Below are 27,680 nucleotides of genomic sequence, written 5' to 3'. Positions count from 1 at the left end.
TCTTGTGGAGGTGCTTTCTCACTTGAGGCTCCCTCTGCGATAACTCTTGCTTGTATCAGCTTGACACAAAATTAGCCCAGTAGCTGATGCCAAAGACCTAGTGTTGCAGAGGGTTCCTTGCTGTAGCATTGCCTTGTCACAGATCCATTTTACAGCCTCGAGCCTTAGAATTTATTTTTGTGGTGATTGAAAAAATGAGAGGTGATTGAGCGTGGTGGTGCACGTCTTTAATCCCAACAGTCAGGAGGCAGAGGCAGGTGAATCTCTGTGAGTTTGAGGCCAGCCTGGTCTACACAGTTAGTTCCAGGACAGCCAAGGCTACACAGAGAAACCATGTCTCAAAAAAAAAATAAAAGTAAAATAAAAAACAAAGAAAAGAAAGAATGGAAAGTGAGAGGTGGGTAGCAGGGTAGCCTGGGTCTGGTTTGGTTTGAAATTGTTCTTAGTGCATATACCTTTGGCTGTCATTCTATGTCATGACCAGTGGAGGTCACTGCAGCAACAGTACAGAAAATGATGTCTGCGCAGCAGGGACATCTTCCAGTAGGTTGTGCTCTGTAGCTGTCTTTGTAGCAGCTGTCCCTGTAGTTCCAAGATGGCATGATAGTTACTGAGAGATGTGTGTGAAGGCACCTGGAAACCTATCCCTTTCTACAGAGCCAAAGCACTCACTTGGAAGACATGCCCTCTCTGCCTTCAACCTCTGCCACCTGGTGAGGTGTGCAGTCCATGGCAGCAGGCAGATGGCTGGAGGTCAAGAGGTCGGAGATTGTGGATAAACCCATTTGTTGCCATTTTCCCAATGATGTTTCTTTCTCTGAATGGATAGTCTTTGCCATAATTAAAGCACCTTTGCGAGAACACCAAGAAGCTTAGCATAATAAAGCCTGAGGTCAATTACTGAGTTATGAAGTCTTCTGGATTATATTTGATTTTAGGCTCTCTACAGCCTATTGGGGTTTTGGGAGTTGCAGGATCATGAATGAGTTGTTCTCTTTTCCTTTTCCAAGGGGCCTCTCATTGTCACTGAGGAACTTCACTCTCTTAGCTTTGAAACCCAGTTGTGCCAGCCAGGCCTGGTAATTGACCTTGAGGTAAGACTTAGAGCTTCTCAAGGGAGAATGCACTTTATCTTTATTTTCACAAAGCTTTGTTTTTCAGTTTTCATTTCAGAAGTATTTACCTAATTGTTAAAAAAGGATGATCCCTTTAAAATTATTATTTTTAAAGTACTGTGTGTAGGGGTGTTTTATCTGCATGTATGTATATATACCACATATATGGCTGGGTGCCTACAGAGGCCAGAGGAGGGCATCAGATTTCCTGGGACCCAACTTCCAGACAGCTGTAAGCCACCATGTGGTTGTTAGACATCAAGCCTGGGCCCTCTGGAAGAGCAGCCACCTCTCATGTCCCCAAGGTGATCTTCTCCAGCTAATACATGGTGACATTAATGATCTAGGAAGCTACAGACTTGAATTAACCTTAAAATTTTGCAAAAGACTTGTTCTGGTTGTGATAGCCACTGTTGAATGTTAACTGTTGAATGCTAACTGTGATAGCCACTGTTGAATGTTAACTGTTACAGTGGCAACTAAAATGATTTCTTCACTTTCAGACAACCTCTCTGCCTGTCGTGGTGATCTCCAATGTTAGCCAGCTCCCCAGTGGCTGGGCTTCTATCCTGTGGTACAACATGCTGGTGACAGAGCCCAGGGTATGGATACACTTGCCTGCGTGCAGTTAACCAGACTGAAGCTGCTGGCTGCTCCCCGTGACTAGGTGTCGAGGGAAGAAGTGCAAACCCTGTGGCAGCACCAAGGATCTTGAGTGACTAGAAAAGTAGTCAGCCATAGCAGCTGCGTGTGGAAACAGCGATTTTCTTTCCGTGTGGACGAACTTGGGCCACTGAAGGTTTTATTTTCCCAGTTGTAGAGGGAGTCCCTAAGTGTTTCTTGTTTTAAAGTGTATGCATTTGTTAAACGAGCATGCATTTTCTTAGAGCAGGAATGCCCTGCAGCTGGCCAGTTGATTCTAAGTGAAATACTGGTGTTCTTTAGTAGAACTCTGGTTAATCAAGTACAGAATCATTGCTTCCAGGGGGAAATTCAGAGCTCAGCTTCTGTAAGCCTTCAGTTGCAGCATGTTTTTCAGCCCATGATACACGGAACATGTGTGCTGCTTCTTAAAGGCACCATATCTGGTGTATCTGACCACCTGTTACCACTGACTCTGCAGCCAAGTAGCGCTGTAACTCATGAGCAAATGAAGTTTATCTAACACACTGGGTCGCCACTCCCCATCTCTTCCCCACCTTTGTGTGCTAGGCACATCATGCTATATCAGCCCAGCACTTGGCCCAATTTTAAATAATGAAGTCACCAACCGAAATCACAAAAATTTGAAAAACGGTGGGCTGCACTGAAAGGCCAGGGTGTTATTTGTTCCTTCTCACTTGAGAACATCAATCTTTGACCACAAAATTGCCTCAGAAGCTGATTTTGGGGTTATAAGTAAACTTCCTGAGTAAATAGATGCACAGGCACGAACCTGCTAACCGCCGCTGTGACAGCCTGTGTGTGCATAAGCCAGCACTGAGCACTGGGGCGGGCTGTGTCTGGGCTTCAGTAACAGCCGGTGGCTCCTGTGTAACCCAGCTCCTGGGTGTTTTCTCTCCAGAATCTCTCCTTCTTCCTGAACCCGCCATGTGCGAGGTGGTCCCAGCTCTCAGAGGTGCTGAGCTGGCAGTTTTCATCAGTCACCAAGAGAGGTCTCAACGCAGACCAGCTGAGCATGCTGGGAGAGAAGCTTCTGGGTACGATGGACATGCGCACTGAGTCAGCTTTCTCTTTCAGTCTTCCAGTGTTCTCTGTTTCTTAAAGATAGAGGAGTGTTAAAAATCAGTTGGCTTTCTAACTGCAGCTGACAATAGCAAGTGAATCCTTCCCTCACTCACTAACATTTCTGAGACAGGATCTTAAGGGGATTCTTTAGATTATGAAAATATATTACATGAACCTGAAATAAGTGACTGATGAGCAAGATAAGCTGTTAACTGTCCTTACGGAGTGAAAGACGAAAGTCCCTGACAAAATCAAGTTCTAGGTTTAGGAGACAGGGCCACAGTTTTGTCGGATCAGGCAGTCTGGACCATGGTAGGTAGTTCTCTCTTAGTGGCTAATGCCAGGAGACTTATTACAGAAGGCTTCTACAGTGAAAGAGCAAAGCCAGTCAACACTGACAGACATCCCAGTGAACAGGAGCACCTGAACGATGCCTTTAAAATCGCATCAGTGTTGCCCATGTTTACCGTCTGTGTGCAGGCTGACATAGACGCTGCAGCAGAAGGGCCCTTTGGGACTGGGTGGCCCTCATAGTGTCTTCCGTCAAATGTGCATGTTAACAAAGGTGTAAGGTCTTGTTCTGTAACCCCATTTCATGAGATGCAAGGACTTTTTTCCTGCGTGTAGCTTATCCATGTGCTGTTTTAATTTGTATGGCTAATCACATTTATGGTTTGCATCAGTCTGAGCCACTGTCCAATTTGTGAGAATGCTGAGGGAAATATCTAACTAATGACTACAGCAAGCTTATAAAATCATGTGTCAGTTCAGCTGATCATCTTGGTCTTGCTTTGAATTGTACGTTTAATCTGGGTGCTTTTTGGTAGGGAGACTTCATGTAGGCAGTTAGGAGGAGCAGTGAAAACAATGCTGGCTGGGGGTGGGACCAAGAGGGCGTCTCCAGAGAGCCTTGCAGGGAGAAAGAGCGCACCGATGGCAGATCAGCTCGGAAGGGAATGTCACGGAGCGGGACTTCGAGATCCAGGAGCTGAGGCAGCACATGGCAATGGCTTCGTGATACCTGAGTGTCCTCTGCATACTTTCTTAATGGGAGACCCAGTAACCCCCCGTGCATTCGAATCAAGCCAGCAGACAAGTGTGCCGGGCCATCTGCAATCTCAGGCTGCTGGGGCAGAGGCAGGGGAGGGGATGGCGAGGCTGAGCTCGGGCTGAGCCACCCAGGGAGACCCTGTCTTACAGGATGAAGGAGTGAGGCAAGCAAAACCACCACCCACAGGTGTTAGCCTGCTGTATTATATCCCGTCAGCCTGCATAGTCGTGACTCATCTCGTGTTAATGTGCAGGGAATACCAACCACAGATGTAAGAGCTGCCAGTGCAGCTAGAGCAGAAGACCAGTTTCTGTTCAGTAAAAAGACTAACTTTTCTTTCTTTCTTTGCTTCTTAGGTCCCAGTGCTAGCCCTGACGGTCTTATTCCATGGACGAGGTTTTGTAAGGTGGGTACTGGCTGGGTTTCCTGTCGGTGACTCGAGTTCTTTCCACTCTGGGAGCTCTCCTGTTTCTCCTGTGGTAGTTCACTGTTTGCTTATTCTGGCCTGTTTATCTGCCCCCCCCCTCACACCCCCTAGGGCAAGTTGTTTACTTTCCTTCAGTACAGGAGGTTGGTCTCCAAGCATAGGCCCACAGGAAGCACCGGCCTGAGTGATAACATTCTTCCACATCGGAAAGAGTCCTCAGCCCCTTCACACGGGCCTCTTAATGAGCAGGCTTTGGCTGAGGCCGTGTGAAATGTGTACCACTGCGCAGCGGTGCTGGGGCTGCGGGTGCCTGCCCAGGATGTTGACGCCCTGCTGGAGTCACCATCTGGAGTGAGCCTCCCACACGGGGGCTCTGTGGTGTGAGGGCACTTCCCGCAGTGTGAGGCCATCCCTGCTGGTTGCTGCTGTTGGAAGCGCGGAGCAGGGAAAGGGAGAGCTTGGGAAAGTCAGAGGCAGGGAACCCAGGCCTTCCGCAGCTCTTGCTGAGCTGGGGCCTCTGTGGAAGTGGCAGGGCAAGACATAGCTTTGGTTAACCAGTTGTGCATTTGTATACTTTCAGGAAAATATTAATGATAAAAACTTTTCCTTCTGGCCTTGGATTGACACCATCCTAGAACTGATTAAGAAGCACCTGCTCTGCCTCTGGAATGATGGGTAAGGGTCCCTGAGTGCTGCCTTTGGAAACATATTTTCACGTGCTCTTAAGGCTGAGACAAAGTCTGATCTGGGCTTCATTATTGGATAGGATTTTTTTTTTTCACAGAGATAACACAATTACCCTCATAAGATTAAGCATAATACCTTAAGATAGATGTATATATATTTAAAATAAATTAAAAGCAAAAGCCTCCAAGTGTCATTAATGTAGTCATTCATTCCCACAAACATTGCCAGTATTTACTGTACTGCCCTAGTGAAGAAGCAAAACCACAGGTGGGCAGGTACATGCCTTTAACTTCAGTACTCTGAAGACAGAGGTGCGCTGATCTCTGTGATCATAGCAAGTTCCTGATTGGCCACGGCTGCACAGTGAGACTCTTGTGTTTTATCTTTTCTTTTTTTTTTTTTTAAAGTTTAGCTCATTCATTCCCAGGATTAACTGATAGTTTAATAATACCTTTCAGTTGACCAACAGTGCTGGTATATGAAAATATGTTTTCGAAGGCTGCATCCCTAGTATGAGATGCATATGCAGACATTTTCATGGTGTTTAAAATCAGCAAGTAGAGCTGGAGAGATGGCTCAGTGGTTAGGAGCACAGGTTGCTCTTCCAGAGATCCCGAGTTCAATCCCCAGCAACCACATGGTGGCTCACAACCATCTAAAATGGAATCTGATTCCCTCTTCTGGTGTGTATGAAAACAGAGCATTCATATACATAAAATAAATAAATTGTAAAAAAAAAAACAAAAAAAAAAACTTCTTTAAAATCAGCAAGTAATATTAGAAGGTCCATGGCCTATTTCCCAAGAATCAAACTGATGCTTCCTTCATCTTGATCCTTCCTTGAGCACACCCACGTGTAAGTGAGATGCTTAAGTGTCAGTTAAACATTTTGAGAGTAAACATTTTTTATACTATGCAGCAATTTTCTTAGATTGTAAGTGGAAATTAAATTTAAGTTAGCGGAGGAAGTGCAAAGTGTCTATGCCCTCTCTCCAATGTCCAGGTGCATCATGGGCTTTATCAGCAAGGAGCGAGAACGTGCTCTGCTCAAGGACCAGCAGCCGGGGACCTTCCTGCTTCGGTTCAGCGAGAGCTCCCGGGAAGGAGCCATCACGTTCACGTGGGTGGAGCGGTCTCAAAACGGAGGTGGTGAGTGAAGCGTGCACACGTGCAGGCCTGCCACACACATCTGAAATCTGTCATGAGGATCAGTCCCTTAGAGGAGCTTTGGGATGGAAATCCCACAGCCTATAATCATACAGCTAAGCTCTCCAGGAGAGACTTAAGCCGCTGTGGACACTGCTAATACGCTGCCCACGAACACACTATGGAAATGATGCATTCCAAAGCACAAGGCCAAGTTTTTCCTTTCTCTCAGGTCTGTTGCCTGCAGTTCAAGGCTGTGAGTCAGTCCTCTGCACCCAGGTGTTGGAAAGGACCACATTTCCCACAGTGTATGATTTCAGAATCCACTCATTCTGAGCGCGCCTGGCTAAGGACAGGCTCTGTGAGATGCGCTCCTGCAGATGCCTCCATGCTCTCTTAGCAAACTGCTCAGATGGGGTGCACCTTCAAGCACAGGGGCTGTACCTTCAGCCATGCTGCGTATTAGATTTCTGCCTAGCCAAATGGCCACCACAGTCCAAAATCAGGTTATTGTGTAGCAGGTTTCCTGTGCCCAAACAGAACAGATGGGAGAAGTAATAGCAAATTGAGCATTGCTTAAGACTTGCTTGGAGAAGTGGAGGGATTGTCAAAGCACTTTTTGTTTTCAGTGGATAGATTCAGAAAGAAGGGATAGTCTTTTGATTCTACTGTTTTTATTCTCATGAAAAAGTTAGGAGGCCTGGAATCAGGGCCTGGTGCAGGTACTGGGTGCTGAGGTTGGCCTGGATTCTTTTTCCCCCTGGCAGTTCATTTCCCAAGCCCACTGAGAGCGGGGGCTGAGAAACAGACCAAAGAGGAAGGCACTCAGCAGCCAGGAAAGCGTGAGCAGGATAGTGCCAGCTACAGGCATAGGCAGAAATGCACAGGAGCCCAAGCTCGGGGCAGCAGTGCACAGCAGAGGGCTAGGTTCCGGGCTCTCACAGGAGAGGGCTGAAGTACAGCTTGTCCCCTGGAGGGCTGGAGGGAAGAAGCAGCACGCGGAATCCTGCTTCTGTTTCTTTCGAGAATTGTTTGGTTTAATAGCACAGTTTTTTCAATCTGAAAGGAAAAGCAGAAAGAGAGACAATTTCTAACATTATCTGCAGCCTGAGCCTAATGACTCATGCAGTGATTATATATTTATTAGTTATTTATTGCTCTGTTAAGGATGTAAGCTTTTAGACATGCTTTGGGCTACAATTAGACCCTGACAGATATCAACAATTGTGTTGTTCCAAAGCAGTGCCTACCTGTTTGCTTTTCCTCCTGTTAAGGCAGGATTGCTGTCTTTAGAAACACAGAGGCTCCTGCGTGTTCAGCACCTGGAGGGCTGCACCTAGTTCTTGCTGGCCTCTGTCTACCCTGCTTTAGTTCTCTCTGGCGTTGGTACTCAGTGGGCCTCACCAGCTTCTTCCTTTTAGAACCTGACTTCCACGCCGTTGAACCCTACACGAAGAAAGAACTTTCAGCTGTTACTTTCCCAGATATTATTCGCAATTACAAAGTCATGGCTGCTGAGAACATACCAGAGAATCCCCTGAAGTATCTGTATCCCAATATTGACAAAGACCACGCCTTTGGAAAATATTACTCCAGGCCAAAGGAAGGTGAGTGTGAAGCAAGCTGTGCTGCCTGTGAGAGGGAGTGTGGTGAGGTACTTCCTGGAGCTCAGTCACTCTCAGACAAGTTAAATAACTCACAGTGGTCTTCATTATCCTAGAGGTGGAACACGGTGGCACAAATGCCACCTGTAGTGTTGCCAAACTCTCAATCTCTTGAATTACGGAAGCAGACTTGTTAAATTTGTTATTTCTATTTTATATGTGTTGGTGTTTTGCTTGCATATTTATCTGTTTGGGGCTGTCGGATCCCCTAGAACTGGAGTTACAGTCAGTTGTGAGCTGCCATGTGGGTGCTGAGAAATGAACCTGGGTCCTCCGGAAGAACAACCAGTGCTCTTAACCGCTGAGCTGTGTCTGCAGGTCAAAGCAGGCTTTTTAAAGCACAGGGTGAGCTCAGGAAAGCTGAAACAGAATGCATCGTTTGGCCTGATGTGTCTACTAGGAAGCGAAGACGTGTCTCGGTTTGAAGGATATTGGAAAAGTCTGTTTCTGGTCTTATATATTTGTTACGACTTTTTCCACATGAAAGAGGTAGGCTCCAAGGCTAATAATTTCTCCCATCCTGCTTGGGTTAGGATGGAGAAACCCCAGGCCCAGGGTAAGTGAGTGGTCCACTCACATGGCTCAGCTACTTGTCAGAACCTGTTGTTAGTGACTATAAAACAGGCAGCCTTCTCTTAGGATACGAGTCTGTCTCCCAGGTCATAGAAAAATTCATTTGGAAAAGTTCAAGTTAGACCAGGCCAGCTTTGCCAACAAAGCAAATAGCTTTTTGGAATCTAAAGTCTTACTATCAGTAGTTTAACCGTGCAGCGAGGGTGGCTTTAGCCTCCCCCACAGCTGTGCATATTCCATTACTAGAGCAGAGAGATCTCTGCCTGCATGCATCTGACCTTCTTGTCAGATTGTAAGCCTTAGGAAGAGGAAAGTGGCTAGACTCCTGGCTTTTTCCTGGTTGCTTCTCCATTCCCACTAGGATTTCAGGACTTGGGCAGGAAGGTCATGACCCGTAAAGTTTTAGGACAACAGCTGCCAACTCAAACAGTTGATCCTCACTGTGACTGTTGGTGTGACTTCTGCTAATGTGGTGTACATGATGTGCTTGCTTCCAGCACCAGAGCCCATGGAGCTCGACGACCCTAAGCGAACTGGATACATCAAGACTGAGTTGATATCTGTGTCTGAAGTGTAAGTGAGCACGGAAGACTGACATATTCAGAACCTCAAGCCAGCCTCGTTCCTGGCTGGGGCCCATTGATTGCACTGGCTCATAGCTTGCTTTTCCATTGTAATTGATGTTGTCACCACAGTCGGACTTTTTGGAAAGATGGTTAACTAGTACTGGTGTTATTGTTTACCAGCATTTTACTGCCATAACATAAAAAAAAATGCCAGCAACAACAACAAAAACCCCCAAAACAACAATAAACAAAATAAAAAACAAAGTTGTATGTAAGGAATATACGCTCTCCCCAAACTGATACTTTGAAAAAAGTATGAATAAAATAAACAAAAATTGATGAGTGGGATAGGAGTTGTTTTCAATCAAGAAAAGGCCAGAGTCATAACTGAGATACATTTTCTCCGCTTGCTTTTATTCTGTTGTTTCATTTCATAGAAGGTAGAAAGTGCTGGAAAGGCATTGTCAGTTATTTGGCTTGCGGCACTGTCTGGGGGTGAATGGATGTAGCCTTCATGTAGCGCACTCTGTGGAGCAGCCCTATCTGCATAGACCTCAAGGTAGGGATGAGGGATCCCCAGACATTTCTTGGTGCTTTTCTGTCCAGGGTGAGCCTCGAGAGTCTACGTCCCAGGATGACACTGCAATTGCTCACACCGAGGCTCCACCAGGCAGCAATGGTGTAGGCTTCAGTCTGGCCATCACACATGTCTAAAGTCCAGTGTACGCCAAGGGGCCGGGCTGGGGACAGAACCCTCCCATGACTGTACTCCTTCAAAAGATTTGTTTCATAAACTGTACATTTTTCTGAAATAAAAATACGCAGTGACCACTCCATCGCAAACAGAAGGAAGCGTGTCTCGGCTTGCGCTGCAGCCTGCGCAGCTTACGGGTTTTGACATTGCCTTTCCTCTCTCGTTCTAGCCATCCTTCCAGACTTCAGACCACAGACAACCTGCTTCCCATGTCTCCAGAGGAGTTCGATGAGATGTCCCGGATAGTGGGCTCCGAATTTGACAGTATGGTAAGTACTGTGGCAGGGTGCTCCCACCCTGGAAGCCTGAGGCAGGCTGGCACTGCAGTGGATCTGGTCTGCCTGGGAGGAACAGCCTTGAGCAGGGCCAAGGGAAGGGCATTTCTTCAGATGAGCTAACTGCTTCGTCAGCAGGATTTCAGGTGTTCACACTCCATTCCCCTACAAGATAGAAGGGTCTGGCTGTGTGGGAAGTTTGCACACCAAGGGACCAGGGTGCTTTCAGAGGCAGCCATTTTGCTGTGGCTGGGGCATCTCAGCTGCAACCCAGTGAAGTTGTCCTTAGGAAGAGCTGGATGCCTGTTGCTTACACCGACTGCTCGTGGTGGGACAGATCTGCCTGCTTTATATCTCAGAACTAACTCGTGCTGCCAGCTTTTGGGCCTGGGAAGGACTTGGGCAGAATGAGCCGCTCAGGGAGTGAGAGTTAATGGGTTTCACTATCTAAATAGAAACATGGTGTTTGCAAAAGAGAATCTTCTGTTGGGAGAATGTTTTCCAGCAGATTAAATGGTGCCGCCTGCCTTTCAGCCCGTGGTCCTTACCCCGTGCATTTTATTTGGGTGACTGCAATCTTGCTGATACTGTTTAACTCTAAGCTGTTTTCCAGTTGGTGCAGTCCATTTTTCAAAGCCAGATTAAAGCTTTCAAAAATAATTCTCTTAGCCACTGCAGGCCTTTCTCCATCACCGTGTACTTAGTACCTAGCAAACCTGTGTTCAGTAATGAGAGGGCAGGTTAGAGGAGGGGGCGGGAGAGAGGCTGGGTAACACACACACTCGTGTTGGGGGGTGGGAATGCTCATCTGCACCTCAGCGATGCTTTCTTTTTATGGTGTTGACCTCATTCTTCACCGCATTAATCACACTAAAAATCTTAGAGAAGCTTTCATAGAGCTTCCTGAGTGTTGAGCGCTGTTCAGCGAGCACAGAACAGTGCTGGTTTCTTGATGAAATGGTCTGTGTAAAGTAGAACCCTGAAAAGTCTTCAGTCTCAGTGAATATGGAGTAATGGTAAAGTTCAGAAACTGTAAAATAGAGCAACAGCTGCAAAAACAGGGTGAGCTTATATACTTTCCTCTATTGCTCAGAAAATCGCCTGGCCATCACCACTGGCACTGTTGATGGGGTCACTTACAGGGCACTTCCTGTGCACCAGGCAGGCTCTGTTGGCACCTACTGAGGCGAAGGCAGCATTGGGTGAGGAGCCTGTGACTGGAATTTGGCATGCAGAGTTCCAGCTGTCATCACCATTGTTCTCTGTGACCTGGAAAAACGAAGCTGCCAGTTCCTCCGTTTGTGCAGAGAGCACTGCTCTAATATGCTGGAAGGTGATGCTGTGGGGCATTTCACACCCTCAGGCAAATTCCAGGAAATGGTTTTGTAGTCTTTGGGTGGCCCCTGTAGCTCTTCGATCCAGTGGTTTTACAGGCCACATTGGGCTACACAGAGACTGTGTCACAAAATAAACAAATGGAATCAGGTGTGTGCACTGAGTTGGAAGCGATTCTCAAGGCTGGCTTATTTCCAACAAGTGTGGAGGCATGGACTAAAAAGGTAGTCAGGGTTGATGGCTGGTCTAGCCTTGGCTCTTAGGCTCCCGAGGAAGTTGTCCACGAGGCCCGGTATGCTGGTGTTCTCTCTAATGTAGCTTGGGCATTTCTTTCTTCTAACACTTCCATACACTATGCTCGTCCCTTTGGACTGGAGTAGAACTACCCTACTTTCCTAGAGGCCTTGTCCAGGGCTGGGCACTATTAGCCAAATGAGCACACGAAGAACTTGAGGTTTGCAGACGCGACAGGATATCCGGGTCTCTTTATCTCTACCTCGCCCCCAGCCCCTACAGTGCACCATCTTAACTACAGATCTGTGCCATCAACCAGACCACGACCTAGAGGCAAACCCTTTAATATGCTTTCCAATCTAAAATTGCTTACTAAAACTCTCAAGAGGCTTTGTGGTCCAGTGCTGTCTGTATTGGTTCTCCTGGCATTCGGGGCTAGAATCCCCTTCATTGTGGGGCTGCCCTGTACACTGAAGGATGTACATGATACCAGTAGTGTGTACATACCATACCCTGCAATGACAGTGTCAGAATGTCTTCAGAGCAGCCAAGGATCAGGGCTATCCTTGAGACATCTGCAGCCACACCAGTGTGGAAGCCAGAGTCAGCAGGCAGCAGCGCTTACAACCCAGGGCAGCCAGGCGGGCCAGGGAGGGGACTGTCGTGCTTTGTAGTGATTTTACTTCTCAGGCCCTCATCTGAAACACAGGCTTTGTTTATTTTGCTTATGCAGTGGCCTTTAAGGGAAAGTCATTATTCCCCTCTGTCCCTCTCCCTCCAGCATGTGGCTCAGCATTTCCTCACATTTGTTTTGAATAGGCTGATTTGCCATGCTGCTCTCCCCAGACTTGCATAACAGCAGAAAGCTTTATATGGTCTATCTGGGTTGAGTCATAGAGTTAATCCAGCAGGCCAGAGAGTAATAATCCATCAGTTTAGGTGATGTAAAAGGCCCTGATTAGCTCAGGGAGGAGAGGGCACACTAGCCCTTCTGGTTCCATGGGGCAATTTGCTGTAGAAGCGTTTTCCTGCTCTTCATTCTGGGAAGGGCAACAAATTCATGAATACATGAATCACATCTCATATTTGTGCAATGAACCTAACTACATTTTGTCTTTTTGCAGATGAGCGCAGTATAAACACGAATTTCTGTCTTCTCTGGCGACATTTTTTCTTCTCATCTGTGATTCCTTCCTGCTCCTGTTCCTTCATGCTGTATTTCTAGGGAAATGCAAGAAAGCACAACACACTCATTGATAGCAAGTGGCTCTCTAAATAGAAACCCGTTACTCTGAAGGACTTCAAGCATCTTACTGAAGGTGAAACAGAAAGTCACTTATGCAAACTGAATTTTGTAAACAAAAAAACCAGAGATCCACCCAAGGCATGAGAACTAGAATTGTCATTCTAGTGTTTTGGGAAAGGTAGGAGTATAGTTACTTCTAGTAAATGCTGTATAGTCAGTGGCCGAGTGCTACACATCACTGGAAAGAGGCACAGTTATGTGGGACCTTGTTGATGTAGGACTCTTTCTGTCCTGGAAGATATTGGCTGATATTGGCATATTGACATGTCCCCTCTCCTTTATGGCTGGAAGTCTTCCACTGTTTTACCCACGGCAAAGTTTAAAGTCAGCTTTACACACAGATGCATACATAGTGGACTAGATATCTAGTGGACTCTAGTGGACACCCTTCATCTGGATGGGAGGAAACAGTTGTGTTCCTTATTACCTCTTCTGCATTGGCCATGTAAAACTAAAAGCACAGTTGCTCTCTTCAGAGACTTAGCTTTCTTGTCAGTTATGGATAAATGAAACTAAACACCAGTAGAAGAAAGAACATTTTTCAAATATTTCACAAGTAGTTTCTGTTTGGTCTATATTCCACCAAGCTAAATGTTTTTTGCTGTCATTTTGGTCACTGGTTGAATAAAATTATCTTTGCACATCCATTAAGGAAGCCAACTTTCTTAAGGCAAATATATTTTTAGGTTGAAATTACAGATACAGATAAACCTATCAGTTTAATTCATGTTCTTAAATATCTTCATTGTTTTTAGCTGGTTGTCTTAATTAACCGAAAAATTGATACTTTACAAGTATCAAATAATTTTAGAACACCCTATGTAAATTCACTGAAAACTATTTTTTACTGATGAATGTGTTTTTGGTTTTTTGGTTTTTGTTTTTTTTTTTTTAATAATTCACAATGGTTCCAGGGATCCTGTGTTTTGTCAGGCACTTTTTTGAAGGACGATGTTTTGTGGCGTGTGCTGGTTCTACTTTCTTCAGTGGTAGCAGCACAGCCCCGTGGTTCAGGTTTGGGTTGGTGGCAGGGTTCTTCTGGGCAGCTGTCACAGGCTACTGTACAGACAGCTGTAGCTGGCTCCCGTTGTCACCACTGCAGCTGTGTTCTCCCATAATCCTTTGCTTCACTTTGGTGGAGATAAGTCCACTTTAAAACCCAAGAGCAAGTGTATACCACACTGAGTATATGCACAGGCTGGTTCTTAGGGCTGCAGGGAAGCGGAGGCCTCCTCTCTTTCCGTGTACACAGTGGGGCACGATGGGCTTTCACAGACCCTTAAATTGAAATGATGAAGAAACAAAACATTTAAAAAATAATAATATTGTTTCTAAATGCTGGGATCTAACCATTGCTTACATTGTTGTCTATTGAGAATAGTTTGTTATGGTTCATTCTGTTGAATGAGCTGAGACTTTAAGAAATGGTAAAATTAATTCAGGCTCCTATTCTTATTTAATATAAAGATAGTTAAAATGTCTAATATGGTGAGTTGGTTTAATATGTATCTCATTTATATATGAATCCTATTTTAAATGTTTTTTTTAAGTTTCATGTAGGTATGTAATATGGGTGTTCTGTCTGAATGTATGCACACCACATTCTGTCCAATGTATGCATTGGATCCCATGGAACTACAGTCCAATGGGACTACAGTCAGAGACAACTCTGAGCTGCCATGTGGGTGCTGGGAACTCAACTCAGGCCCTCTGGAAGAGCAGCCAGTACTCTTAACTGCTAAGCCACCACTCCAGACCCATATTAGTCCTATTTTAAAGTAAGATTAATAACACTATTTTTCAAGTGTCACCCTTGCTTACTATCCTGTAGTCACAGTAACTTATTTACAGAAATTCACTTCTCACAGTTTGTTTTCAATACACTTATTTATTATGCCATAGAAAGCAACACTACCTGATCTCATTTAAAATAAATATTTCCCAATTTCAGAATACTTACAATTTATAGTTTTAAGGTTTCATTTTGGGAAACGTTGGAAGTAAATACATTCATAGCTGTGGACTTGCCAGCAGGGACCCAAGTCCAACATCAGGTTATCAAGTCACTGCCAGCCAGCCAGATCAACAGTGAATCCAGCTGTGCAGCTAAGCGCAGTGTGGGCAGCAGTGGGGTTTAGCATGTCACCAGACATGGGTGTCAGAACCAAGACAGCAGAAACAGCAGTAAACAGCTTCAAACCAACGTGGTTATGTTCCATGATACAGAAAAACTACATAAGATCATAAAGCCAAAACAAAAAGATCTTTGGAGTTTACTGATGGCAGCAGTTAACAGCTCATTCAAGCATTTAAACAGTGTCCTCATTATTATCAGCCAATAGCAAACAGCCAGAGCAAGACCTGGCATACATGGTCATAACACCATGAGGAAACCGAGCACATTTAACCAAGCCACAGACTATAGAACAGCACTCGTCCAAGGAAAGATGAGAACATTTGTTCTCCAATAGTATACAAAACCATTATTGGAGGGAATCTTCAAAGTCACCGGTAATATTTAAGTCAGACATTGAATTACATGAAGCCAGCTGCTACTGGCATAGCATGAGCTCAGTTGATCCAATGAAAACATGTTCACCCCTTCACTGTGGAGGCGATGGTGCTATTCCTGTGCAGGACAGTCAGGCACCACCTGTCCACCTTTCTGGAGAGGCATGCGGAAGCAGGAACACAGCGTCAGCACTGGCTGCCTACCCATCCGCCTTCCCAGACTCTGGAGCTTAGCAACGCAGTGGCGGTCTCTGGCTCCGGGAAGGACTAGCCAGTTTCATCAAGAAAGGAGCTAGGGGACGGAAGGGATGGCGGAAGCACTTTGAAAACAGGACCAAAGCTGGAGGTTACTGGAGTGAATGATAGGCCACCAAAGCTCAGAAGCAATCAGTGGCTATAGAGAGGGTCAAAGCAGATGCTGTTTCACTGTGGTAACCACTAGGATCTGCACCGTTGAGAAGTTCGCTCATTTCATAAAGCAGTTTCTAAGAAGTCCATTTGTGTGTACACATGCATGCACATGTATACGCACATGCTCAGTGTCAGAAGTCCTCACTAACAGCCCCGCATCTCTTGGAAGTTCATTAGGGTATAGTATGTGCGATTTCTAGAAAATTATGTTCTTTGTAAGGTCGCTTTTACCTGTTTCCTAAGTTAATTATAAATTACCTTTCCAAAACAAAGAAATGGTGGGTCTTAATTTAAAATGAAGTGGTCTTTTCTTGTTGAATGATACAGCCCAGAGACAGGCAGCAGAGGGAGAGAAAATCCCTGGGCCCTCCCAAAGGAGTGCTTGCTATCTTGCTGCAGACTTTTGACAGCAGGAGTCCTTGTTACAGGCTACTTGTAGTTTTTACTAATGTAGCATTATTACTTTGGTAACTGAAAGCATTTCTGAATATTTCTTTATTGTAGAAGCTGAAAGGACTTAGGAGTCTGCAGTGTCACCATCTGTACTCTTCAGACGGATGAACAATTTAGACAGCCTAACTTTGGTTCATCTTCTGTAGACAAGTGGCCAAGCTGTACCTCTGACGCAGAAATGTGAGGCATAACCTGCTGAGGACAGGTGGAAGCTGCATGGTATGCCAGCACACACATCCCAGCTCAGCGGAAGGGACAGCCAGCTAACCATCACGGAGAGGCTGCCTGAGGATCGTATAGAAAGGGAAAGCTGTAAAAGTTCTAGAACTATATTCACACATATGTTTTGGTCACCAAACATATCTTAACAGATTCCCTGATAAAATCTAATCAGAATTGGCATATTCTATGAACAGTGAATAACTACTTTAATATTAAGAAGTCACACTGTGAAGTGAGGGTGATAGGAGACATTTTAAACACTCAACCATATAAGTGCATATGGTTGTTCAAACACTCAAACTAAATCTATATTTAAAGTCTTGGAAATCACACTGTTTTCGTTTAATGACAGCTTCAACCCCTGTGGACAGACTGTACAGCAAAGACTAACTCATAAATGCATGAGCATACCATCACCAGGGCTTGAAAACTTACAAAACACACAAGTCATGAAGACCATGGTTCAGCTAGCATTGGTAACTATTCTTTTACATCAAATTGTACAACGCACGAGGTAACTCTTGCTCACATTATGAAGGGAGGTTTTTTTTAATTTCTATGTTTTTCCCAAAGAAATCAGATTTGTCCTGTGCGCACAATGAAGAAAACTCCAGTAACACTGCAATGACAAATGTTTTAAAATACACATCACTACCAGATAGAAATATACATGTTCTTCATAATCATGTTCCACAATTAAATAGGTAAGTAATTTAAGTCTTGGGGTTTCAGACCATTATAACAACCCATCAAGATTCTTGTGGACAGTTTGGTTTTCCTTCCCATCATCAGAATCCCCTTGAGGTGTGTACTGGACTTGGTACTCCTGGAGGATTTTAAAGACGTCGTGGTGTCCAAAGTGCAGGGCTTCATCCATGGGGGTGTTATTCCACCTGCAGCACAGCACAGACAAGGTTACTCATGCAGCCACTGCATGCAGTGCCCACCCAGCACCCCAGGCCAGCCTGCCCAGCTGCTTTAGCAGTACTGCAAGTGAGAATGCAAAACACACCAGAGGACTTAGAGTTCAGACACTGCTGTGCGAGACATCCTGATAATGAGAAGAGAAAGAGTTTTGTGAAAAGATCTGTTTCCATATCCAAGTGGAAAGGAGGGGCCTCTGGAAGTAAACGCTAGTGCTGACAGGTATTTAAAAATGAGGTAGTGTAACATCCTTCTAACCTCTCACAGGAAAGTGAGTTCAAAAGTCACAGCAAACCCTAGAGTTTTCCAGGTCTCCAATAACCCCATGACATTAGCTGCATGTTAAATGAGCAAGGTCTGCCCAGAGGAAGTGACCCTTTCGCCACATCCAGCATGGGTAGGATGCTGTAGGCTCAACTGGCCCACTGCCTGACCAGAACTCCTCATCGCCACCATTGTGCTGCAGGGAGCGGGATATGCAGACTCAAAGACAAGCAAAGGGGCTCAGCAGCAGTGAGTTGGCTGAGCGCTCTGCAAGAGGAGGCAGCATGCTAAAAGTCTCACCCCCAGGCGTGCTCCGGGGTTCCTGCTTCCTTCACATCCGATGGGGATCCCTCTGCTCCCTCTGCTAGCTTCTCCTCCTCCCACCTTCCTGCTGTTGCTTCTTTCCACCATTCTGTATCTGTCCTGCACCTTCCACCCTCTTAATAAGCCACAATGTGAAACCAAAAGTGCTGAATTTTGCATTGTAAATATTTCTGGTGGGCTGTTCTTAATTTTTGAAAGCCAGGTAAGTAAAACTCCACACATCTCTGTTTCTCAGATAACAGCCCAGTTATGGACTTCTCCCTTCTGTATGGCTTTTAATAGGGAGTCTTGGGCTCTAACAGGACAAGCACCTGTGTCAGCTTTTGGGAAAACTGCCATATCGTCTTTACATCTCTTCATGACATAATGAAAAGTCTGTATGTAATGAAAACACTGTTTCACTCTTGCCGTTTTATAACTTAGGTGACACTGATTCCATTTGATGAGAGAACCACTCCTGGGTCCAGGCTTCATTTCTGAAATAGTTGAATACACATTTACCAAGTTATTTAGCTGCCTTTTCCTGCAAGATGAAGACCTCTAAGGCCAATTGGGAGTGGAAGAATTCACAAAGTAAATAATTCCAACATATATATTAAGTAGTGTTTGAATGGAGTTATAAACACATGAGACACTTTTCAGTTTCTCACTGTAGAAATCCGTGGTGGGCACTATACGGGGTAGAGGTGAGAACTGGCAGCCTACCTTGAGGTTCTAGAGGACTGCCAACATAGCTTATTTCAGTCACTCTTTTTAATAACCATAGGAATAGGAGATAGTCAACACGTTACCTCACAAAATTGCTAGCAAAGTTCAGACACTTACACTAAACTTCTCATCTTGTGAAGCCAAACCAAGAAGATTGAGGCCCTGAAAACAAGGACTTAGCAATCCAGCCAACTAGCTATGGCAGCCAACCTGCTCCTAACTCCATGCATCTCTCAGGTTTCTTCCAACTCTACTTATCAAACAGCACCAAGTGCGGTTCCTTGCGTTCTTCTAAGCCCCTCCCCTTACTGTGCGCTGATGGCTCCGCCATTTCAATCCAGGGTGGGGTGCCCCAGTACTGAGCACAGTGCTGCATGCGTAGTGGCGTCTATAGCCCCATGCTAGGATGTGGCCACACGAGCCAGGAGGAAGCACAGACACACAGAATGTTGGGGAATCCTTCCCACTGCAGGCAGATACCCTGCAGCGCTCAGTGCCTCCAATGCTCTCCGCCAATGCACTACTTAAAATCCAGCGCCCACAAAACCTTCTGAAAATAACTGCAACACATCCAGGAATACCAAGCAGCTCCAACTCAAGAACAGTTTCCTTACAAACTTTCCCCCACTTCTGTATTGTCTGCCCCGTGTATTTAAAAGTCCTGTGAGAACAGAATTCCCATTTTCTCTTCAAATACAAAGAAGGGTCTTCTCATAAGTGCTGACATTGCTGAGTAAGACACAACTCTTGGATATGGAGTTTGACGGCACACAGACTGCACGGTTTCGCTTGTTGCCTTTGTTAGACACGGTGAATGTAGAAGTCCCTTGGTGGATTCACGTGTAACTGCCACTTGACACTACAATGCTGTGTGTTCAAATTGGGACTGAAATCAGTTATGTTAGAAGGTAACAGAAATACTCACCTATCCTTGGGGAAAGGATTTACTTTGCAAGCTTCCAGCAAAAACTTTACAACTTCAACATGGCCTGTACTCCCCAACACACAAAAAAACATATATTTTAGTCTGGAGTAGAGTTTACATCTGAGAAACCATAAATAAGTGGCTGTGTATTACCCTCTGCTGCGGCGACATGGAGCGCTGTTCTGGAGTCATAGTCCCGCTGCTCCATGTCCATCGCCGACAAAGCAAATCTGAAAGTCCAGAAACAGTGATTCACTACAGAAGATAAGTTTAATTCAGTACTAACATTTACTCTGTCAGTTCAATCTCAGGCCTCATTCAGGTTTCATGCTCTGCCAGACTGTGGGTAAATGCTGTGTGATCTCTCTTCCTTAGCTTTGCTACTTTGGAGTAAGATAAAGTCATCTCTCCTAGAACTAAGGTTCATCACATCACTATTTAAACTTAAAATAGTGGCACAGCTGTATTAAAGGGGCAAACATGCCTGCAGCAACGCTGCATTTTCAGTGTGACTCTCGTTCTTAAGCCTACACTGTCTACAAGTACTAATGAGCCCTGAAATCAGCTGAGCCATGTCCACTTTAAAGGTCAGGTGCAACTCTGTGAGAGGGAACTTACACTGGGTATCCAGTAGTTCGTGGCCTTTCTAATCCTGGTGACAGACACAACACCAAACACCCCGTCTCCTGCCTCATCCAAGATCCATTACAGTAAACCAGCAGCCTGCTACCACAGAGGCCTGGGCTTTACCGCAGCAGGAGTTAACAGGTCTGAGACACCGAGGTGGGGGGGAGGCTGAGTGGCAGTGAGGTGGTATAGATCTTGCGTGGGTGGCTTATCAGAGGGTTAGTGAGACGGTAACCTTTAGACAGCTGCTTGACTAGATGTGCATCGCACACCAGAGCCACAGCCTCGCTACACTGTGAGCATACCTTCGGAGGGCAGACACATCTCCGGTATATGCAGCGAACAGAAGGTTGATCACCGACTTTACCTGTGAACAAGAAAAGCCAGGTATTTGTGGGAGAAAGCAAACACTGGCCGCTGTGTCGTTTCCACGTGCTTTGAAGACTTCCGCTGGATGGATTGGATACTATCTTAGGTACACATCTAAAGAACATACATGGACTTTTCTTTTACCAGGACTGATAGAAAGTTAAGCAATAAGATACGTGTAAAGGAGACTAGAATGTTGACACACAGGAAGCTTGTAACACATCCGCAGTTAGGACAAAGGAAAATTCTTTATGTTCAACAAGTCTGTATGGGTGAAAGTCACATCACATACTAACACTAACTTAGGCTGCGCAAATGTCTCATCCCTGCCAGCATCACTGTCCCCCTAGTCACTGACTTCCTTGCAAAGCTAAGAGAAGCAAGTGTACATCACCGTAAATGGAAGAACAGAGCTGCTCCTCGCGGAGAGTCCTGACTATTGCTGGATGGCTGGCATAAACTGGGGCACGCTCAGCACACAGGACACTGTTTAAAGGGCAGGTCCCCACTACAAAATGCTCCAAGGCTTAAGGTGCATTTACTTTTGATAGTTGCCTGCTTTAGAGTGACGTGGAAAGGCTAGTTGTTCTAAGGCCACCTAGTTTTGTCCTGCTTTCTTTCAGACTACCCAGCCCTGTTTATTAAAATCCCAGACACTACTAATCACACAAGCCAACTCTACATCCAGTAGCAGCAGCACCCATGCTGAATGGGTCTCGGGTAGACACATTGGTCTAGTTGGAGCACAGAGTAGCCCAGCTCTCTAGGACCAAAGCCACAATTCTGGGGCAGCTTCCTTCCAGACCTGAAACCTGATGTTCCCTTCACTCTAAGGCTCCCCTTTCCACAACCTGTGAACTTTAAAGCTGTCTGCTGAACACTGCGGAACTCCTCCAACTTAGCACTCAGAGTGTCCCAGAAACCAGCCCAAAAGATTCTCCATGAAAATAAGGCTCTATGGCTAGATATGTTCTTAAAATACTAAACTCCCCTCTTGGACATTCATGGGTATATGAGAGTCTGTGGAGGACTGAAGTGTAGGTGCCCAACTAGCTATGTGTAGTAATCCCTAAACACCACTGCTTACTTGGTATCACCCACAAGCCCATGCTTATTCCTCAGCCCACAAACTCCCCTTTGTGCCCCCTCACTGTTCGTGCCAGCCTCTATGTTGATGCTGCTCTAGAGCCAGTGAGAAGAGGGGCTTTTACCATGAAGATTCTGAAAGCACGTGAACATCATTCTTCCATTTCTAGTTGTTTGACTTCTAGGAAAGGTGGTAAAAACAGATTCTGTTAGTCTCTTGGGTTATGAGCCACCATTCATGAATCAGTGCCTGATGTGTCCAGAAGAGGGCATCAGATTCACTGGAACCACAGATAGAAAGTTTATCAATGGCCCACAAGGGTGCTGAGAACTGAACCTCTGTCTTCTGCAAAAGCAGGAAGTGCTCTTCATGAAGAAGCCATCTCTCCAGCCCATGACCAGTTTGAATCCTCACCTCCCCTGCACTACCAGGCCACAGGAGACTGATCACCTGTTAGAAATTTGTTTCCTACTTGTCTGCCACTGTTGAGTTTCTTTTCTCATTATTCCTTTTATACTTTCTGCAGGCAAAGCCCGGGGTTAGAACCGAACTGATGACCCTAAAATAGCTGACACTGATTACAGCTTCACTGAACATATAAACCCATTTTCATAACTCCACATACTATAAAATACCACCCTCTGGCATACTCCCTTCTACCCCTGCCTCAAACCACAGTATTGCCCCTGAATCCTTTGTTGACTGCTGTGCACACTCGCCGCTGCCTCACTGCACTGCACAGGCAGTCACCAGCCTTGTTCATAACATCAACTTCCAACTCTACGGACTCCACTTGACTGCCGAGCTGACATTTCACATTCAAAATCGGAGACAGACCTGACTCCCCTGTCCACCTGTGGGCTGGCTAGTGCCTCCAGGATGTTCCGCAGCTACCACATACTCATGTCCACAGTGGACCTTGGTTTGTGCTGCCTTCCTCTCCTTCAAGCTCACCTAGTTTGTGATGACACAATTCAGCACTTGTTCATTCTAAATCCCAGAAGTCACAAAAGTTGCTGCATTTGCTTGCTGAGCCCTCCCTGGGACAGCTGGCTGAAGCCAAGGAGGGCACCCAGCTCCAGCTGCCCCCACCCAAGTGTCCTACACAGCGCACCTGTGTAGGACATATATACCGGATAAGCACATCTAGCATATCCTAACAAATTCTCCAAAATATCCATCTCGGCTTCTGTAGGCTTAGTCAAGTGGAGGACTGTGACAGCCTACTTACCTCTGCTACCCCAGGGAACCAAAATGGCAGCATGGTCCCTTACCTCCCATCATACCCACAGAACTCCACTCTACCAGGACATGGAGAACTCCAATGTTTCCTTCCTAGGTCACACCGCATATTACTCACTATCAACTCTCACCCCAGCAGGAAGTTTCTGCTCATCTTGCATTCAAAGCCTCCACTTCTCCCAGGAAAGCTTTCTCCCTAGTAAGACGACCCCTTCACTTCACCCAGGTCAACCACTGTACACTTTGACCTTGCCTTTTCTTCACTCCTTATCTCTTGCTTTGATTTCTCTTTCCAGGGAAATGATTATTATTCACCCCTAGCTTATTTGTCATCTTTGTCTCATTAAATATAAGCTCCATATGAGCAGAAATCTTGTTTCTTGCTTAACTGTACCCTGTTCCCATTGTGTATCTGTCCATTAATACTGACTAAATGAGGAGTCTCCCAAAGTAGCAAACATTTGGTGCTCCTGCTGCCTGGAGCTGAGCAGCTTTCACCCAGCATTCAAGGTTCTTCACTCCTGCCAATCTGTTTCTCTCTCTCAAATTCCACACGGTAGAACTGCTCTCAAAGCCCTTGTTTCTGCACCTGCTTGTCTAGATGTCTCTGTTCTCCTTACCTCAGCCTCCTACCTGCCCTGTCACAGCATGGACCTGTCAGTGGATGCCTTTCTCCACAACCTGAATACAAACTCTGCTCCTCGGCCAGTCTGTGAACATAGCATCCCTCTCTCCATTTCTCAATGAGATGTCATAGCTAACCCTCTATGAGCACTAATACAATGTATACTTGGAATTTATCTTCCACATATGCCTCCTTATAACCCCATTACATATGGCCCTGTTGTATATTCACTTTGTATCTTACCTCCCCGTTACAAAAGAAACGTCCAGATTCTAATATGCATATCAATATATTACCCACAGTCCTAAAATGTTACTTTTTCTAAGCAGTAAACATCCTCATCTACTTTAATTACTGTATACATGAACAACATGCCTTTGTTATGGGCTGTTTGCTTTTTTTCAGAGCTCAGGTTTGAACTTAGGGCCTTGCACATTTGAGGAAGGTGTTCTGCCAGTCTTTGCCTTTTAAAATCCTGAATTTAGGCCAAGCATCTTTCAAGATAGTCTTGGTGCCTGGCTTAGCCACCTAACCATTGCTGAAAGAAACTTCTTTTAAATAAGGTCTAGGGAGGGCCTATCTTCTCCCCCACCTTTACATGAGGCTTCTAGGAAGGGCTTATGTAACAATATAATTAGCCTATTTAAGTTTTACTAACACTTAAGCATTTTCAGTTCAGAGATAAATGCAATTTGAAATGAAATGAGAAAGCAGTGAGTACACCAGGTGGCTTTGTGACAATCAGGAGGGACATTAACTTGCCTTAACAAAAATTACTAAAGGGTAACTAAGCATGGAAGTTTATTACTATTCTCTTTGAAAACAAAAACCTGATTTTGGTCCAAACCAGTAGAAGCATTTTATTCACAAAGTGTCTCTCTCTCCAAGTCAGAAAGCACTAGAAGGTATCCCGTGCCTGGTACCACTTAACAATACATTATAAATGCCTTTTCATTTCAGACTCACTTTCCCTTCTAGAGTCCCTGCTTGAAGCCCTGGCTGGCTTTGAACTCAGATCTCCCACTTAGCCTGCAGGATTCTGGGATTACACATCCTATACCACTTACATTTTAGGTTAGCTTTGGGGTGGGGCATTAAGATGGAAAATGAAACTAACAACTTCAAGACAAAAGAGAAGTATCACATTCTCTTAGGAATAGTCTGTTTCTTGTTCCGTTCAGTTGAACTGAAATATCCTCTAGAAGGGACAGGATAAGGACAAAGGAAAGGGGCACTCTGCAGCTCTCACCCGATGCCAGGCCAACCTTACCAACGAGGGCCTGCTAACAGATGGAGAGGCTTTCCTAACTCTTGACACTAGAGGTCCAGAAAACAGTGGGTTAACAGTAACTGCCAGATATGTAAAACCTGCTCTGATTCCTTGGTAACATAGAAACAGAACAAATATGGCAGGGCCAGGAACCTCTGCAAATCAAGGTTCTAATGTTTAATATATACCTTCTCGCAGTGAAAAATTCCTTTGGGGCATGTAGCCATGAAAAGTTTATAAATTAAATGCCGGGTGTCCCGCTGTCTTGCATGTTTCCCAGTGCTATGTTTTCCTTATCAAATTATTGTCAGAACTTACCAGAACCAGACACTGTTATCTTAGTTTATTTGTACAAAGTCATGACAACAGTGGGACAAAAATGTTACAGTTCACTTGAGTTCACCTGACTCTGGCATGCTTGGCATGCCAAAATCTTTTTTCCTGTAAACGCTAGAAGCGAATGTGAGTGCAGATTAAGCTTACTATTCTAAAATATGACAGAAATCTTAACATTCTGATGTCTCAACCTCTTGTTTTGAACTTTGGAAGTTCAATTGTGACTTCTGTTTCCCAAGTACCCTGCTAACTGCACTTTTACAGGCATGTATCATGTTGAGTGGGTGAAGTACGAGGAATTCAATACTTAGTTACTTTGAATCCCTGATAGAGCAGATACAGATGTAGATGACTGTGCTCTCTTCATTATGTGCTACTGAGATCGGGGGCCTTGGTTTAAGGTTACACGACATCAGCTATTGCCCAGGCACAGAATTCTCAGCTCTGTACTTGACCACAGTGATGCAGGGCCTTGAGAAACCTCCAGCTTTTACCCAAAGGTGAGAAGGACATTAATTCAATTCCTAAGAGACCTTTGCTATTTCCAGAGAGGGAAATGGGAGAGCAGGAGGGAAACCTGGGTCACTGCCTTCACCTTTACCACTGCTGCGTTTCCCAGCTCTCACATGCTGGAAACTGAGGCTCCCACAACTTTTCTTCCTTAGTTTGTCTCCACACTAAGACTTATCCAGCTCTTTTGGAATGGTTTAATGAAAACTGTAAGTAATTGAAAAGCTGCCCTGGCTGACCAGCCTGGTCTCCGTTTCTGGCCCCTGCAGTATCTGTTGCATGGAATGGATACTTCACCTGTTAAATAAACCATCATGACTGCGGATCCTATTTTCTTTGAAAGTCTCACTCAACATTTCTCAGTCACGTGTAATCTCAGAAGCCTTGCTAAAAAATGACTACCAGCTAAAAGAAACAAAATATTGAGATTATGTCATTACAGAACAAACATTACAAAACAAACAAAGCACTTCCTCCTCTCCCTAGCTGAATCAAAGGCATGGGGTATTAAAGTTCTCAGGCGTCTTTCATCAAAGCCTTTCTTCCTCTGAGGTTAAAATGCACAGGTTGTAGTGTGGCTAAGGGAACATTTCTTTAGTTGCCAATATATGGAAACCAAATGCCTCACCAACAAGCCCGTGAGTGCAGAGCTCTGCAGGGCAGTGCTGTGGGCAGACACCTGGGCTCTACTTCTGAACAACCTGACTATCAGCACACAGAATCGCCGTACAGCACTGTACGGTAGGCTTGCAAGAGGCCGCCTGCCTCTAAGCTTTCCAGGGGTTTACATGGACAAAGCTATTCATGTGCTATATATAGATAATACTAATGCAAACTGACCTGATCAGTGAGATCAGGGGATTAGAGACAATCCTTTACAGGATGAGTAATGGAGCAATTTCATGGTCATACTTCCATTTTCCCTTCTACAATCACATGAAGTTCTCCTGTGGTAATTTCAATAGAGAAATCAAATAGTCAACTTGATTCTAAAAGACAATTTCTACTCTATAGAAATTTCAGTTTAAAAATATAAGGCTAAAAAATGGGAGCTCCAAACTGCATTCTACTCTTCATTTAACTCAAATATAAACTCTGTTAAACAAACCAGTTAAGATTTCTCAGGAACATCTAAGAAGTCTTGCTTAAAAAAATGACTACTCGTTAAACAAACAAAAAGTAAGACTAAGTCAGAAAGAGAGAGAGAGAGCAGCCAGGCGCAATCTCGAACACCCATAATCCCAGCAATCAGGGAGGCAGAGGCAGGGGGAATCTCTGAGTTTGAGGCCAGCCTAGTCTACACATCGAGTCCAGGACATCCAAGGCTGCACAGAGAAACTGTCTCAAAAATCCAAGAGGCAGGCAGGCAGACAGACAGACAGAGAGCATGGCTGAATTAAAGGCTTTAAGTATTGCTACTAACAGCTAGACATCAGAGCTGGCAAGTGGCCCATAGGAGTCTGCCTGATGCCAGGTACTCTGGCAGGTCAAGAGATCACCTAGCAAAAACTGCAATGCCAAGATGAAAGCATGCTGTGATAAGAAGTCAGAGATCCTAATTTTTATTAGTGTCAATTTTTTAATGATGTAAAAATAAGGGAAGAATTTCAGTCTGATATAACAAAACTAAATGCAAAGGTGTTAAAGAATGCATTTTTGTTTCTGCATGTAATCCTCTAAAAAGTGAAATCTGAATTTGGGGTTAACGTAAAAAACACTGGCAACAGCGTCTTACCTCAGTGGATTATCCGTCCCTGCTAATTCTAGCAACTGGCTGCAAGCTGCAGTGTGCTCACCATCCCCCTTTACGCGGAGTTATAGAAGCAGCCACCAACATAACTCTGTGTGCTCTGGGGTACCACACGTTTAGTAAAGAGGCAGTAAAATAGGGAAGTGGATGTTACCAAGAGCAAAGGCAGCCTCCTGCTCTGAGGAGCAGGGTATCTGCATTGCTCTGATAACAGGTTCCAGTCACTCTCCATAAAAACATGACTGTACAGCTTCATGAAAA

The 27,680-nt window shown here is 45.0% G+C and overlaps 2 protein-coding genes across 9 annotated transcripts in view; one reads left to right on the top strand and one right to left on the bottom strand.

The window, feature by feature from the left end:
* Window positions 1-13,508, top strand: part of Stat1 (signal transducer and activator of transcription 1) — a 42,740-nt gene extending 29,232 nt beyond the window's left edge. For 4 of the 8 annotated variants that reach the window (XM_060368344.1, XM_021643035.2, XM_021643034.2 and 1 more), the window contains 11 exons: window positions 1,011-1,094; window positions 1,619-1,717; window positions 2,680-2,815; window positions 4,251-4,300; window positions 4,902-4,996; window positions 6,012-6,157; window positions 7,576-7,761; window positions 8,889-8,964; window positions 9,881-9,980; window positions 11,080-11,319; window positions 12,680-13,508. In XM_060368344.1, coding sequence (XP_060224327.1) covers window positions 1,011-1,094; window positions 1,619-1,717; window positions 2,680-2,815; window positions 4,251-4,300; window positions 4,902-4,996; window positions 6,012-6,157; window positions 7,576-7,761; window positions 8,889-8,964; window positions 9,881-9,980; window positions 11,080-11,319; window positions 12,680-12,694 — 1,227 coding nt within the window. In that variant the 3' untranslated portion in view covers window positions 12,695-13,508. Of the gene's footprint in view, window positions 1-1,010; window positions 1,095-1,618; window positions 1,718-2,679; window positions 2,816-4,250; window positions 4,301-4,901; window positions 4,997-6,011; window positions 6,158-7,575; window positions 7,762-8,888; window positions 8,965-9,880; window positions 9,981-11,079; window positions 11,320-12,679 lie in introns of those variants that run through there. The other 4 variants (XM_060368346.1, XM_021643036.2, XM_060368347.1 and 1 more) reach the window with 4 other exon arrangements.
* Window positions 13,509-14,729: 1,221 nt separating this feature from the next.
* Gls (glutaminase) overlaps window positions 14,730-27,680 on the bottom strand; it is a 70,241-nt gene continuing 57,290 nt past the window's right edge. The window contains exons 15-18 of the mRNA XM_021643037.2: window positions 20,536-20,597; window positions 19,757-19,833; window positions 19,604-19,667; window positions 14,730-17,351 (exon numbers count right to left, since the gene is read on the bottom strand). Of these exons, the coding sequence (XP_021498712.1) occupies window positions 17,195-17,351; window positions 19,604-19,667; window positions 19,757-19,833; window positions 20,536-20,597 (360 nt within the window). The 3' untranslated portion in view covers window positions 14,730-17,194. The remainder of the gene's footprint in view (window positions 17,352-19,603; window positions 19,668-19,756; window positions 19,834-20,535; window positions 20,598-27,680) is intronic.

The sequence above is a fragment of the Meriones unguiculatus genome, chromosome 15 (genome assembly GCF_030254825.1).
Source record: "Meriones unguiculatus strain TT.TT164.6M chromosome 15, Bangor_MerUng_6.1, whole genome shotgun sequence".
Classification (NCBI taxonomy): domain Eukaryota; kingdom Metazoa; phylum Chordata; class Mammalia; order Rodentia; family Muridae; genus Meriones; species Meriones unguiculatus.
Note: the sequence above shows the minus strand (reverse complement) of the source record. Positions and strands in the feature narration are given on the sequence as shown.